We start from the raw sequence: 15,190 nt of genomic DNA on the forward strand, positions 1-15,190 counted from the left end.
TTGAGGTGCATCTACACTATAGAAATAATGTAGTTTGACAACAAGTGCTGTTGCTCCATCCTATGGGATCCTTGGATTTGTAGCTTTAGCCTTCTCTGCCACAGAGTGCTGGTGCCTCACAAAAACTATAAATCCCAGGATTCTGTAGGTGGAGCCACAGCAATTAAAGTGGTGTCAAACAGCATTATTTCTCCAGTCTGGAGGCACCCTTGGATAGCTGAAAACCCAGAGTCAATTCCCTGTGCACGCGCATGCACACACCCACACCCATACACCCATGATGCAGAAGCCATCAGCCACCACTATCTATTGGAATATCACCAGTTCCAAGCTGACATGGACTCGTTGCCTATAGCGTGGTTTTTAGAGACCCCTGGACATGGTAAGAAATAGATCCTCCAAGTTGTTTGGAAGGACCAAAGGACTGTATCATATGTGCATGTACCTGTGTGCCTTCAAGTCACTGGTTGACTTCGGACCTCGCATGGATTTCATAGGTTGTCTTAGGCATGAAATGCACAGAGGTGGTTTTGCCAGTTCCTTCCTCCTATATATACAGCCTACATCACAAAATATTCCTTGGCAGTCCCCCATCGAAATACTCACTATGCCTGATTCTACTTAGCTTCCAGGATCAGACAGGATCTGCTGCCTTGTGGCAAGAACATTTCAGATCCTTCAGGATGGCAATAATCTTCTAGCAAGGCTAAGACTTGGGAGAATTGCAGTGTCTGGGAATCGGTGCATTGGTATCCCATGCTCCACACCAGAGCAAGACAGCTGTGCCTCTCCCTGATGCATTTCACAGCCCCTTCTCCATAATCTCCCACTGCCCTATGGAGTGTCTCTGAGCACCCCTCTTCTTGTTTTCCCATGCCACCCAGATGAGCTTCCATGATGACCAGGGCAGCTACGTCACCAATGACCTGAGCAGCGCCAGCGAAGACCTGAGCAGTAGTGAAGGGAGCTCCCTCACCTACTCCACCATTTCGGACCACATCCCTCCTCCTCCCATTAGCCCTCCACCGCCACCACCTCCACCACCCCCTCCCCAGTTCCACGACCCCAAAGAGGACCAGAGGAACCCCGAGAAAGGGAAGAAGACCTTTGTCCCTGCCGCTTCCTCTTCTTCCTTGTCCCCCCATGCCAACCCCCCACCTGGGCACTCGCAGCTTGCACCCCCGCCTCCCCCACCACCCCCTCCTCCCCCAGTCCCCTGTGCACCCCCATCGGCCTCCCGAGGAGGAATCATCCCCCGAAGGAGCAACTCCAACCACATGAGCGTCAAGCGGCTGCGTTGGGAGCAAGTGGAGAATTCAGAAGGCACCATCTGGGGTCAGGTATGTGCTGCACATGCAAGGAAATGACTTCTGGATGGGTAGCATGCATACAACCACCTTGGCCTGTATCCCTCCTAAAATTCAAAATTCCTTTATTTGCAAGCATCCTGTGAAACCTGAAAGCTTGTACCAGTTGGGTCGCAAAAATGAGTACCCTGCTTGTTTCAGGTTAGGGTTAGGGCTACACTTTGTAAACTGCTTAGTACGTCAGTAAGCAGTATAGAAACGTACTTGCTATTGCAATTGCTAGTTGGGACTCCACCATTTTAATACAAAGTCTTAAATCCTGTTGGCACCTTGTTTCTGTTGTTGTGTTCCTATCTTAGTTGAATGATATTTTTAATGTTTATATTTAGTATATTTTAAAGCTGTGTTTCCTTTAACCGTCGCAAGCTCCCTTGGGTCCCAGAGTGAGGAAAAGGCAGGATATAAATAAATATACTCTTGCTACTAATAATAATCTTTCCTTTCACAGCTTGGGGAAGACTCTGACTATGACAAACTGAGTGATATGGTCAAGTACCTTGATTTGGAGCTGCATTTTGGAACCCAGAAGCCCACAAGTGAGTCTTAAGGTCTCTCTGTGATGGCAAGCACCAGCAACTCTCTCTGTCTGTCTTATGGATTTAAACCTTTGTTTCCTCCTCCTCATATCCCAGGACAAATAATTTCTGTTTTCTCTCCATTGTGTCCATGTGGGAAGAATTAATAATTTTGTGCAGTCCTTGCTCAGTATCTGCATATCCCAAAGTGTTTTGGGAAATTTCTTCTGTGCAGTTTTTTTTTCTTTGCAAAATATTTATGGGTCTGAGGCTGTTGCTGCAATGTAGAACAACCTTCTTATTGGTGAGGAACAACTATGAATTAAGTGCTTAAAGCAGCTTTCTTTGTATTTTAAAATTGTAGATTTAGCCATCACCTGGATAGACCTTCCAGAGCAGGGGGAAATCCTTTCTCTTATGCCACAGTGTTATAATACTGTACAGTAACATCCAAAATGCACAAAACAGCTGAGTTGATAAAAGCAATTACTGGAACAACCAAAATGCACAAAATATATGATGCAAGGTTTCAAAGCTCCACTGGCTTCTTCATCAGGCAAAGGTGTTAAAAATCAAAGACTAAGGAGAAAATGAGGAGGTGGGTTGGCCAGGCAGGGACTTGGTGATGGTAGCACAGTCTCATTTCCAGTTGGAGTCTGGGATCTCATGTGTGTTGTCTTGCCATTTTGCAGCTGACCGTCTGCTCTCCAGCCCAGGGATGCATGTGCCATGCTAAATGGTGGCATTCAAGGATTTCTCGGCATGCACCAGCATTGCAACACCATTTGTCCTCCTTTCCCACATTGTGCTTCCCTGCCTCACAATGACTTCCCTCCATCTCCCTTGTTTTTTCCTTCCTAGATTCCCAAACCCCATCCTTATCTCTGATTAAATCTTCCAGTTTCTCTTCTAGAGCCGAACCCCTTGCCAGAGTCCTTTAAAAAGAAAGATGTGGTTGAGATTCTCTCACACAAGAAGGCCTACAACACAGGTAAGTGGATGCCCAGGGAGGAGGGAGAGTGGATTCCCTGCAATCAAGGGGCAAGGATGTGGACAGGTATTTAGGGAGAGGAGAGGTGGGCCTTTCCCTGTGCCCAGGCCAGGTTGCTCACACTCCAACAGACCTCAGAATCAGAGAACTGTAGAGGTGGAATAACAAAATCATTGCACTGGAAGGCCCATATAGTCACTGGGCTGGATGGCAACCCAAGGACCATGTTGCCAGGGAGGAAGACACAGCCAAAGAACTCCTAAAAGTTGCCCATTCAACCTCCGTTTAAATAACTCCAAAGATGGAAAGTCCACCACCTCTTGAGGCAGCTCTAACAGTTGGGAAGCTCTTCCCAGTCATAGAATTTGAGAATTGGAGGGCCATCTAATTCAACCCCATTCTGCCATATAGGAATACACCATTCCCAAAAGAACTGTGATTACAATCGCAGGTCAGTCATGCGAAAAGCTTAAATAAGAAGAGTATTGGCATAAGGAGACCAGAGAGAGGCCCGGCTTAGCTCCTGTGGACGGAGGCCAGGAGCGCACCCAGAAGGTTCTGAATCCTGAGTCCTCACGAGATGCACCTGTGAGGCTGGTGGGACTGAGAGAAAGTCATCCCCTGAGGATCTTAAAACGTAGGCAGCCTCATACTGAGTTTCCTATCATGCTTCTCCTTCTCTGCCCAGCCATCCTGATTGCCCACCTCAAGCTCTCCCACATTGAGCTGCGCCAAATCCTCTTGAACATGGAGAGCGACCGTCTGGAGGCCACGCACATCAAGCAGCTGCTTCTTTATGCCCCGGATGCCGAGGAGGTTCAGCAGTACCACAGCTTCCAGGGCAACCCCAGCAAACTGAGCGAGCCAGACCAGTTTGTCTTGCAGGTGGGCCACAAATGATGCTGATGCTGTTGCTCCATGGAGGCAGGGAAGGTGGCTTGGTCCAGCAACACATCCTCTAGCATTTCACAGATGGAAACTGGACACGTCTCGCCAAGCACTCCTCCAAAGACACCCGCTCCTTGCAATTCTGTGTCCTCATCTTTTCCTTCCTTTTCCAGATGCTTTTGGTTCCCGAATATAAAACCCGGCTGCGTAGCCTCCACTTCAAGACCACTCTGCCAGAGAAGACAGAGGAGATCACTGCCAGCTACGAGTGCATTTTCAATGCTTCCCTGGAGCTGAAGAACAGCAAGAAACTGGCAAAAATCTTAGAGGTCAGGCAAGACAAGTGTATTATTTGCTGTGGCCACAAGGGAGCAGCCACTTCCTGGGCATTTTGTGGTTCCTGGGGAAATTTCCTAGAAGCAGACCCCCATCTGTCTGGGCAGATGAGGTGCTGCCCTCTTAACACTGGCATCACTCATCAGGCATTCATATATCCCCCTTGAAGTGTCACCCGGTGTGGTCTGAACTCTCCTAGTGATGCTCCTTCTTAAACTGTAATATCTCTGCTAACTAGCAGGGTAAAGTTCAAGTTGCACGTAGAGCTTGCAAAGGAAGAGGCTAGGTAGCAAAGAAGGTAGGCACACAGAGTTAGAAGGGACTGCAAAAACCATCTTCCCTTGTTCTCTCTCTGTTAGGAAAAGGCCAGGTTTGGGGAGCTTCAACGAAGTAAAAGTGAGCTTTGGAGGAGGGTTGAATGGGAGAGTTCCTCTTGGAACAAAGCTGGACGTGACCAGAGAGGAATTCCAAATGATCCCTAATGATGCCAGAATGACACCTGGTTAACATTGCTGGCTACCCATTAACTCCAAGTTACGATTGAAGCGTGCCTTTCCCAGAACCAGGAGCAGGTCCCAGCCCCAGAGGAAGTTTCTGGAAGAGATAGGGAGCTCATCTTTGACCCCCCGAACAGGGAGGAGAAGGGGTCAAAGGCCTGATAGGGCCTCACAGAGATATCTTCAAGGTGGAACCCAAGTCAGAACACAGAATTCACTTACGTTTCATATACACATAGCTGGAAGGTAATTTTATACCCAATATTTGTAAATAATTTTTTGTATGACATTTTGTGCATGAAATTTGTAATAGTTCTAACTCATGACGACCCTGTAGATGAGATATCTCCATGAATCCCTGGTGGCACAGTGGTTAAATGTACTGCAGCCACTCACTCAAAACCACAAGGTTGCGAGTTCAAGACCAGCAAAGGGGCTCAAGCTTGACTCAGGCTTGCATCCTTCCGAGGAGGTCACTAAAATGACTTCCCAGATTGTTGGGGGGAAATTAGCTTACAGTTCTAAACTGCTTAGGCGATATGAAGCGGTATATACCGTATATACTCAGCTATAAGTCAACCTCATGTATAAGCCGAGGGCACATTTTCAGGCCAAAATTATGGATTTTGCTATGACCCGTGGATAAGTCGAGGGTAAAACTTAGGGCCATATAGCAAAGGATCTAAAGGATGAAGCAAAGCAAAACAATGTGAAAGAACTTATAAAATTCCAGCAGACATAGCTCTTTGTGCTTACTCTTAAGGCTGGATGGATGAGAGAATAGAGCAGGTCGGTGCTTCACATATTATAATCTTGCTTTTCACCAGGAGCTGGTTCCTTCTTTTAAATAAGAATTAAGATACAGTACTTACATTGACTCATAGATAAGTCGACTCAAGTTTTTTGGGTCAATTTTACAACCTAAATTTCTAGATTTATACATGAGTATATACAGTAAATGAAGCTTGTTTGTTTGTTTTGTTATTCCACTGCAGTCTTGCCCAGATCCTGCAAGCCCTTGCCCATAATAACCCCCCTGATGGAGTCTATCCATCTGGTTTGTGGTCTTCCTCTCTTTCTTCTTCCCTCCACCTTTCCTAGCATTATTAGTTTTTCTTGTGACCCGTGCCTTATGATATGGCCAAAGTACGATAGCCCAACTTGATCATTCCAAAGAGAGCCCTGGTCTGACCTGTTCAAGAACCCATTTGTTTATCTTCTTGGCTGTCCATGGGATCTTAAGTACTCTTCTCCAGCACCACATTTCGAATAAGTTAATTGTCTTTCTGTCTGCTTTCTTCACTGTCCAGCTCTTACATTCGGGGAATGCAATGGCCTGGATGGTTCTGACTTTATGTCTTTGCTTTATCGACCAGTTATTATTACAAAGCCTTCTCTTTGCAGTTTGTGCTGGCCATGGGCAACTACCTGAACCACGGGCAACCAAAGACCAGCAAAACCACTGGCTTCAAAATCAACTTCCTGACTGAGGTTAGTGGCGCCAGAGAGGTCTGCTAGGGAAAAAGGGTATTCCAGTTAAACGAAAGGAAACATGTCCTTCTCTCAGTCCTATGCCATGAAAATTCCCAATTTATAGGGTCCAACAAAATGGTATGTTTAACACAAAAGGATTTGTTTTTGGAGAGGTGCTCCTCTGAAAGCTGAAATACAGATTTGTCTTTGTATGCAGTTTTCTTCACTCTCCCATCTTGCGCTTTCTGGGCCTGTGAAAATTTGCAGAATTTAACATTTGAAGAAGACTGCAGAATCACTCTTCTCAAAATCCTTATTTATTTATTTATTTATTTATGGTATTTATACCCCGTCCTTCAGCCCTAAAGGCTCTCAGAGCAGCTCGTTGCAGGAGGAGGAATGGGCCACTTGCTGCGAATGCTCATTGCCCTCAATATGTCATTTGACTTCTAAATTTATAGAGCAAGGAAAGTTCCTGCCAAGTTTCCGAAGTGGGAGCAAAATTGTGGATAATTCCTCCTGAAACTCCAAAGGGCCATTTTAAGAACTATTGGTTGTTGTTCTTTTAAAAGTAATTTGGGGGTCTCCAGTGTCTACAAAAACAGCCCTGGAGGGCTACATGTACATTATTCAGGAGACAGCTTGTGGTGCAGAGTTCCACTGACTATTTTTGGTGTGCTTTGTTTGGCTTTCTTCCAGCTCAACACGACCAAGACTGTTGATGGGAAATCCACCTTTCTGCATATTCTTGCCAAATCACTTAGCCAACATTTCCCAGAACTCCTGGGCTTTGCCAAGGACCTGCCCACGGTGCCACACGCTGCCAAAGGTAAGATGGCCAAGGAAAGGGAGGATCTTCTGACACATATCTTGGCTTTCCCTGGAAACAGAGGCTTCCTGCCCTGGAGAGGTAGGTCTATTGGGGCTGCCTCTTCCAGAGCAAATCAGAAGGGCTGTTGTGCATTGTGGCTCATTCCCCTGTGGAGTTTATGGAAAGGAACGGCATGTCCTGAATTTGCCAGAGTCAAGGTGCAAGAATCATACAGAGTTGGAAGACACCCACAAAGGCTATCCAGTTCAACCTCAATCTGCCATGCAAGAAGAAACAATCCAAGCCCTCCATGTCACAGATGGCCATCCTGCTTCTGCTTAAAAACCTCCATCACCATCTGGTGTGGCATCTTCCATTGCCAAACAGCTCTCACCATCATTAAATTCTTCCTCATGTTTAGGTGGAATCTCTCTTCCTGTAGTTTGCATCCATTGCTCCAGGTCCTCTTCTCTGGAGCAGCAGAAAACAAATTTGCTCCCTCCTCAATATGACATCCCTTCAAATATTTAAACATGGCCATCATGTCATCCTTAACCTTCTCTTCTCCAGGTTAAACATACCCAGATCCCCTAGTCAATCCTCATAGGGCTTTATGATTTCCAGACTTTTCCCCATTTTGGTCGCCTTTCTCTGGATGCACTCCAGTTTGTCCACATCTTTCTTGAACTGTGGTGACCAGAAGCCAAAGAGAAAAATTTAATGGTGCTTTGCATGTTTACAGAGACCAGAGCTGTACCTGCTGCAAACTGGGTCTGGAGAAAAGGGGTTATACTGTGAGGATAGCAACTACCTTTGATTTCATGGCAAAAAGGGGGAGAAGGAGATGTAGGGACCAGTTTCCTTAATGCTTCCCCTCTACTTCTTCTTTTGCTTTAGTGAATCAGAGAACTTTAATGGTGGACCTCAATGACCTCCATACCACCATTGAGGAGATTGAAATGGCCTGCCAGAATATGGTGCCTTCCCCCGAGGACAGGTTCACAACTGTGATGAGCGTATCCTTTGGCCTGGGAAAAGTAGGGATGAAGGACAATATTTCCTATTGTTTGCTAACTGGAGCAAAATATGAGTTTTCTGACACTTGGAAAACCTAGGCTGCTGGCACGCTGCAGAACTGATGCAGTCTGACACCACGAAATCTTACAAAGCGATGGCTTTGGAATTGGGTTTCTTTATGGAATAAATGAGATTAAAGGAAGCAAAGGCATCTCTTTCTCTCCTTGCCTCCCCAACTTTCTTTCTCTCTGGCAATTCATCCTGGTGTCTGTTTCTCACTGCAAGGCCAGTGGTCCTTTCTGGAAGTTTGGAAGACAAAATCCCACCCTAGGCATGTGTTTCTCCTTAGCCTTCCTCCTCTGTAGGCCTTCTTGGAGATGGCTCATCCCACCATCCAGTCCCTGGAGGATCTTCAGCACAGAGCCATGGAAGAGTTCAGCAAAGTCCTCTCCTTCTTCGGGGAAGACGCAAAAGTCACCACCTCCGAAGCCTTCTTTGGCATTTTCGCTGAGTTCATGAGCAAGTTTGAGGTGAGGTCCAACTCTGCGGGTTGCTGGTTTCTTGGCCTTGATCTGGGATGGTAATGGTCAGCCAGCCAAAGAGCTAGCTGTTGGCTTCTATATTGAAAGGGTGGCCAATTTGCTGTGGGTTATATTCCCAACTTTAAAAGAGTCATCCAAGGCGGCCGCTGCTGCACAACAGTCAGCCCTCTGCATTTGTCTCTTTGACTTTTGCAGTCTCAGAGAATATGGGACTTGGCGTGTAGGGCTGGCATCTCTTGTCATTAGAGCAATCTTGGTTTGTAGTCCAAACTTTCAAGGCTCTGTCCAAGGACCTAATCCATCCAACCTTAGTACGTTGCCTGAACTGACAACAAGACAACAACCTCTCCCTTGTTTCCTTCTTTTCCCACAGAGGGCCTTCAGCGACATCCAAGCTGGAGAGCCCCAGCGGAGTCTGAGGGTAACGCCACCTCTCGCCTGGTGACCGGATGACCGAGGACTGGGAACAGAAGGCAGGTGCTTCAGGTGATGCCTGGCTGTAAATACAAGGAGTGGCAACTCAGCGCGGATGGAGAAACCATTGGGGACAGCAAAGACGTTGTTTTCCTTCTTCTGTCTGGGGAAGACATCTCTGCCTGTGCCCTCAAGGTGCATTAAGGGAGCAACAGGGAAGTGGAAAGGACCACTTAGCTGGGTCTCTAGAGACTCAAGGAGTGGACATTTTTCTCCTCTGCATTATTCAGGAGAGGTGAAATCCTCCACGTGGAGGGCGCATGAAGACAGCCCATTGCTCACCTTTCTTTTATCTTCATTTTTAATGGCCTTTCTGGAATTCCATTTCTTTGCAAAGAGAGGTAGGAGGTCTCAGTGGGTTGCATGGAATTGACCAACCCATAGATTGGTGCAAGTGGGGGAGAAGGCAGGTTTACCCCCCTCATATCCTGACCCCTTTCCCCATGAAGAGCAACTGCCAGTTTTCCAGCTCACCTGAGCAACCCCTGAGAACCCCTTGTGTCCAGCTCACACAGGCTGGTTTGCATTGCTCTTTGCCCTTTTCCAAGAATCCCAAGAATCTCTAGGGCTATGTTCTTTGCACCGCACTCTGATTCAAGGAGGGCTGTGCATAGACATTGCTAACATGCCAAGTGTCCACACTACACAACGATAGCACTGTGATCCAATTTTAACTGCCATGGCTCCATCCTACAGAACCCAGGGATGTTTATTTTGCTCTGTGCTGCATTGCTTTAAGGCTGTAGTCCTGGGGAATGTTCTGGAGAATTCAACCCCATCGACGAACTACAAATCCCAGGACCCCAGCCATGGCAGTAAAAGTAGGGTCAGTCTGCTGTACAGTGTGAATACCTGGGGATCTTTCGCAGCCAGGATTTGAGATTTTTTTTAAAAAATCATCTCCTGAGGAATTGGATGGATCCATGGCAGCTGTTGGTTCTGATGTCCCATTAGACATGGATTAGAAAATTAAGCCCAAGGGGCTCCTTGCAACACAGATCACTCCTTGCATCACTGGCAGAAGCAACATAGGCTCTTGTTATTTCTGTCCATGCACCATCAATAGAGGAAAAAGCAGGTTCACTGTGGCCTTGGCTGAAAACATGGACTTGCCACCACCCAGTGCATTAACAATACCAAACCACACTCGCCTCTCGGGCTTCTTTGGTTTCCTTTCTTTTCCAAGACGGTAGCCCAGCCATATCTCCTCCTGCAAACTGTTTCTTCTTGCCATTTTTCAAGTGCCAGGTTAGCTTCTTTTGATGACATTTTGAGTCTCTTGTTGTGCGGCATCTTTGCTACTCAGCTTCACATCACTGGAATGGTCATAACTGCATCCAGAGGTATCATGGGGTTTGTAGTTTGCAAAGGGTACCTAGAAAGTACCAAGGCATGCTGAGAAGAAAGGAGCTGAGAATGTGGTGTTGGTGTTGCATGTTTTCAGGTCTTTTTCAACCCTAGAGTGAGCCCTTTATGGGATTTTCTTGGAAAGATTTGTTCAGAGGGGTTTGGCTTTACCTTGCTCTGAGGCTGAGAGAGTGTGACTTGCCCAAGGTTGCCCACTGGGTTTACATTCCTCAGCAGGGATTTGAACCCAGAGTCATAGTTGACTCCTGCATGGGGAAGTCAGTCGCTTCAATTCTGGACGTAGTTCGTAGATGTAGTTTGATCCAGTTTCACATTTTATTTATTTATTTATTTAGTATTAAAATATTTATATACTCTGTCCTATATCAAAATGATCTCAGGGAGGCTTATAGATAACATTAAAACATCAAAACATTGGCAGAAGTAGACTCAAATTTACAAAGGCTCATGCAACAACTTCTTTCTCAAAAGGTGCTACAAGATCCCTTTGCATACTGACTTTCCAGTAAGCTGAAAACGTCTTAAACATCATAATGAATTAAAAACAGGTTTTTAAAGACTAAAATAATTAAAACTATGTGACATTAATATTTGGAATCAATTAATGAGGAAAAAGGCTAACAAGGAAAGCCTGGTAATTATGAATACTTATTTAACAATAATGCAAAGATTTACTAAACTCATAAAAAATGCATATGTTTACTCCAATAATACAATTTAAACTATCCAGTGGAATAATTTTAAATGTCCGCGTCCCCTACCTTGACTTTGGTTCCAGAATTGCTGCCAATTGGCCAAGCCAGCTTCTATACTACATATCCTGGGATTCCTCAGGATGGAGCTCTGACAAAGTGATATGAAACTGATATAAGGATGCAGTGCAGGTAACAACAGTCTCCCTCTTATGTTCTGTCTCGATATATATTTATCATTGCCACTCTTTATTCTGAATGAGTTGTATAGTGCCCAGATAATTTTATTTTTCCCTTCCCAAAAGAGCTGTTTATTTGAATCTATCGAGGCGCTTTTATGACTAGATTTGCTCACTGTTGTCATTGTGCGAGGCTGCAAGGCTGACTCCAATCTCTGTTTCTGGGTGGCATTTTCTTGTGATGTTTTTCCAAAGGTTGGAGAGCTCCTACCAAGGACTGTGTATATATAAATATATATGCCCAGCTATGTGTGTCTGTCTGAATCTCTGTGCTCTTCCCTTGCAATAAAGCAACCTTCCTTCTTGCAACAAAGGCATCCCGGTGGAAGATTGCACCCCATGTATAATAATAATAATAATTTGTTTTATTTATATACCGCTATTCCAAAGATCATAGCGGTGAACAGCAAGTAAGCTAATTAGCAAGTAAGCTAATTTGCCCCCAACAGTCTGGGTACTCATTTTAGCTCCCTCCTCGGAAGGATGCAAGCCTGAGTCGAGCTTGGGCCCTTTTGCTGGTCTTGAACTCGCAACCTTGTGGTTTTGAGTGAATGGCTGCAGTACAGGCATTTACCCACTGCGCCACTAGGGCTCCTATAACACTTGTTACTCTGTTCCTGATGCAAGATGTACGGAGAGAAACAGAGGACTCCTCTAGACGGAGCAAATGAATCAACAGGTTCCAGTATTTGCTGCTGGAGTTCTCAGGTGTTTTGTAAGAAATATCCAAATAACAATGGAGTTTCTGCGTTCCCATCTTATTTTAATATCCAATGGCTATGTCTTTGTCTACAAATGATCATCGTTAAAACCGGACTTGCTACTTCATTTCCATACCCAAAGGATTTTGAATTTGAATTGACACTCTCACATACCAATGGCATATATATGTCTGTACCACTCCACCAAATGCATCCAGAAGTCTAGGAAGGCTCATGCTGCCAACTTCTTTATCTCAGTGAGTCTCAAAGGTGCTATAAGTTCTCTCTACATACTGCTCCCACAGACTAACGCGGCTATATCTTTGAATTTTTTGAACTAGAAGAATCCATGAAGAGTTATTGAGTGCCCTTGATCTGTGATAACCATGAGCCTGGCAGCTGGCAGAGACAGCACTGGCAAATGCCCTGGCTGTTGCATGCTCTTCACCCTTGCTTACCATATAGCATCTCCTCATATTGCTTACAAGTTGGCTTTGTGGGGAGAACATCATTAACTGTGGACCAACCCTCTCATTGAGTGCCAAAAGGGAAAGGAATACTGTAAACCTGATTTCTCAATGGAGAGCCGCAGCCGTTCACTATATCGTTTCTGCTTGGCTCTCTTGGATAAAACTCGCCACATTTTCTTAACTTTTCTGCCTCTGAACTCTGCCCTGCAAGTTCAGTGGGGTGCCCTGTGCAAAACTCACCCTGTTTTGCATTCTTGCAGTTTTATGCAAGGGCAGTGGTGTACCTAGTTTATTTAATATCCGGTGTGGGTCATTTCTAACACCCCCTTCTCTCTTCAAAAACATTTACTGGGTCTGGCGGAACTGCTGGCTAGAAGGGCTAGAAGGGCAAAAAGAGGTGACTCTCCTGACCAACCGGCCAGCAAAGCCACCAAGGATTGAAGGCACCCCATTGCACCTGGATCCACTGGTGCAAATGGGCTCCTTGTGCCACCCTGCAGCCTTTCCACATCTGGCAGAGCTGCTGGCCAGGCAGCAAAGGAAGGAGACTTGCTTTTCTATCAGGTCAGCAGACTGACCAGACCCAGAAAGACAACCCCTTCCCAGCACACACTGAGGTGTCAACCGATGTAGTCCATGCCCCAAGGACACCCCTAGTGAAACCCCTGTACTCCTTCCCTGAAGGATGGTGGAGAGGAGACCAGGGGAAGGGTGATGTTTGCAGGCTGGTGCGTGTGACGGCCTGAGGTCATCTTGGGCAGAGAGCCCAGGCCTGGCATAAGCCTCACTTTGTCTTTGGCCATGCAAGGCTAAGAGTGGGGTGGGGCAACCAAGGCCAGTCATTCACTAGCCCTGCTAACTGATGCCTTAGCAAGGAGGAAGAATGACAGAGCGGAGTTCCAGGATGCCCGGTGCATATTATTATTTATTATTATTACTACTACTACTAGGGCCTTAATACCCGAAAGACAGTAGATGCTGTCTGGCCCTGGAAGCTAGTTCTTGGATGGAAGACCACCAAGGAATCCCAGGTGCTGGAGGTGCTATGTCAGAATTGGCAAAACATCCATAGGGTTGCCTATGGAAACCCTATGAAATTCGTGGGGTCACCATAAATCAACAGGTGACTTGAAGGCACTTGTGAGCCTGAATACCCCAAAGGCAGCAGATCCTGTCTGTTCTTGGATGTTCAGCAGGGTCAGCCCTGGTGAGTACTTGGATGGAAGACCATCAACGAATCTCAGAAGCCGAGGATTCCTTGCAATACATGGCTCAAACATGGAAAACACACAGCCAAGGGAGTCAGAATTACGTATATAGGCGACTGAAAAGCAAACCAACAGCATTTCTAGCAGGTTTGTCCTGGATCTCAGAAAGATGCAATCACTAAAATTATGCATATACTTATATATTGATAGAAGTGATTAACAAACAGAACTAAGAAATATAAAACAAAGCAAAACATTTTAAGAATAGATCCAATAAGAAGCAGTAGATAACAACAATAACCTTATTAAAAAGACTGTCCCCTGAAAGAGTTGGCCTTCTTCCTTCTCCTTAGCAGTTCAGGGGGTATGAAATGGATATTTCCATACAGAAATGCAATGCAAGGCAAATGCAATAGATTTGTGTTTGTAGATGCGTGTGTGTTCACAGACACACACACACACAGCTGATCACATGAAGAAAATCCTTGTGCCAAGATAGATAAATCCAGACCAGCTGCAGCATTTTTGGAAAGACAATAAGAGGGGAGGAATGTGTGGAATTTGCAACCTCACTCCGCAGCCCTCCAGCTTGGCTCCCATCATTACAGTTGGTTTCTGCAGAAAAGAAAGTTGGATGTGGCACTCCATGCACAATCTCTTTATTTGTGTTACTTCGGCGTTTGGCGTCCAGTTCAAAGTTGCAGGAGCAGCTTCCAAAAGGATGTAAATAAAACAACTGTACTTTTGAATATGGATGTGCCTCGGTTGACAAAGCCTTTGACAAAGCTGCTTTTGACAACGGCTTTCTGTGCCCAGACAGCCTCCTTTTCTTCCTTTTCCTCTGTCTAGTGGGAATTTTTTAAAGTGACATTGGCATTGTTTGTACGATTCTGACTTTGGCGCTCAGTTGTATATCTTTGCTCTTTAGGAGGTTTTCTAGTTCTTTCATAGCTGCCCTCCCCATTCTTAGTCTTCTTCTGATCAATTGACTGCAATCCCCATTCTGATCAAAGTTTCATCCAAAGTATGGTCCTCGCTGTGGCCATTATTTTTGTTTTCTTTATGTTCAGCATTAAGCCTGCCTTTGTACTTTCTTCTTTGACCTCCCTCAGTAGTTGCTCTAAGTCTGCAATGTTTTCTGCTAGTATTATGGTGTCATCTGCATATCTTAGATCACTGACGTTCCTTCCTCCTATTTTCACTCCTCCTTCTTCTGCTTTTCTTATAAGATGTTTTGCACACAAGTTGAAAAGACAGGATGAAAGGATGCATCCTTGCCTGACCCATTTGCCAATTGTGAGACATTGTGGATCTAGAAATAGGCTGCTTAGAAATGCTCCTTTATGTCCAGAGTAATGCATATAAGCCAGTGTGGCGTAATGGTTTCAGTGTTGGACTACAACTCTGGATTTGATTCCAGGGTTTGATTCCCACTGGGTTCGATGAAACCCATTGGCTGACCTTGGGCAAGCCACATACTCTCAGCCTCAGGGGGAAGGCAATGGCAAACTTCCTCAGAACAAATGTTTCCAAGAAAATCCTTTGATAGGGTTGCTGTAAGATGGAAACAATTTGAAGGCACACAACAACTGCAACAACAG

The 15,190-nt window shown here is 45.5% G+C and overlaps 1 protein-coding gene across 7 annotated transcripts in view; it reads left to right on the plus strand.

Moving 5' to 3' along the window:
* LOC121914331 (Grid2 interacting protein) overlaps positions 1-11,447 on the plus strand; it is a 37,622-nt gene extending 26,175 nt beyond the window's left edge. For 5 of the 7 annotated variants that reach the window (XM_042437677.1, XM_042437673.1, XM_042437676.1 and 2 more), the window contains 10 exons: positions 885-1,340; positions 1,816-1,903; positions 2,784-2,873; positions 3,562-3,758; positions 3,935-4,090; positions 5,999-6,085; positions 6,767-6,896; positions 7,776-7,894; positions 8,261-8,425; positions 8,811-11,447. In XM_042437677.1, the coding sequence (XP_042293611.1) occupies positions 885-1,340; positions 1,816-1,903; positions 2,784-2,873; positions 3,562-3,758; positions 3,935-4,090; positions 5,999-6,085; positions 6,767-6,896; positions 7,776-7,894; positions 8,261-8,425; positions 8,811-8,882 (1,560 nt within the window). In that variant the 3' untranslated portion in view covers positions 8,883-11,447. The remainder of the gene's footprint in view (positions 1-884; positions 1,341-1,815; positions 1,904-2,783; positions 2,874-3,561; positions 3,759-3,934; positions 4,091-5,998; positions 6,086-6,766; positions 6,897-7,775; positions 7,895-8,260; positions 8,426-8,810) is intronic. The other 2 variants (XM_042437675.1, XM_042437679.1) reach the window with 1 other exon arrangement.
* The last annotated feature ends 3,743 nt before the right edge of the window (positions 11,448-15,190 follow it).

The sequence above is a fragment of the Sceloporus undulatus genome, chromosome 8, assembly GCF_019175285.1.
Source record: "Sceloporus undulatus isolate JIND9_A2432 ecotype Alabama chromosome 8, SceUnd_v1.1, whole genome shotgun sequence".
Taxonomy (NCBI): Eukaryota; Metazoa; Chordata; class Lepidosauria; order Squamata; family Phrynosomatidae; genus Sceloporus; species Sceloporus undulatus.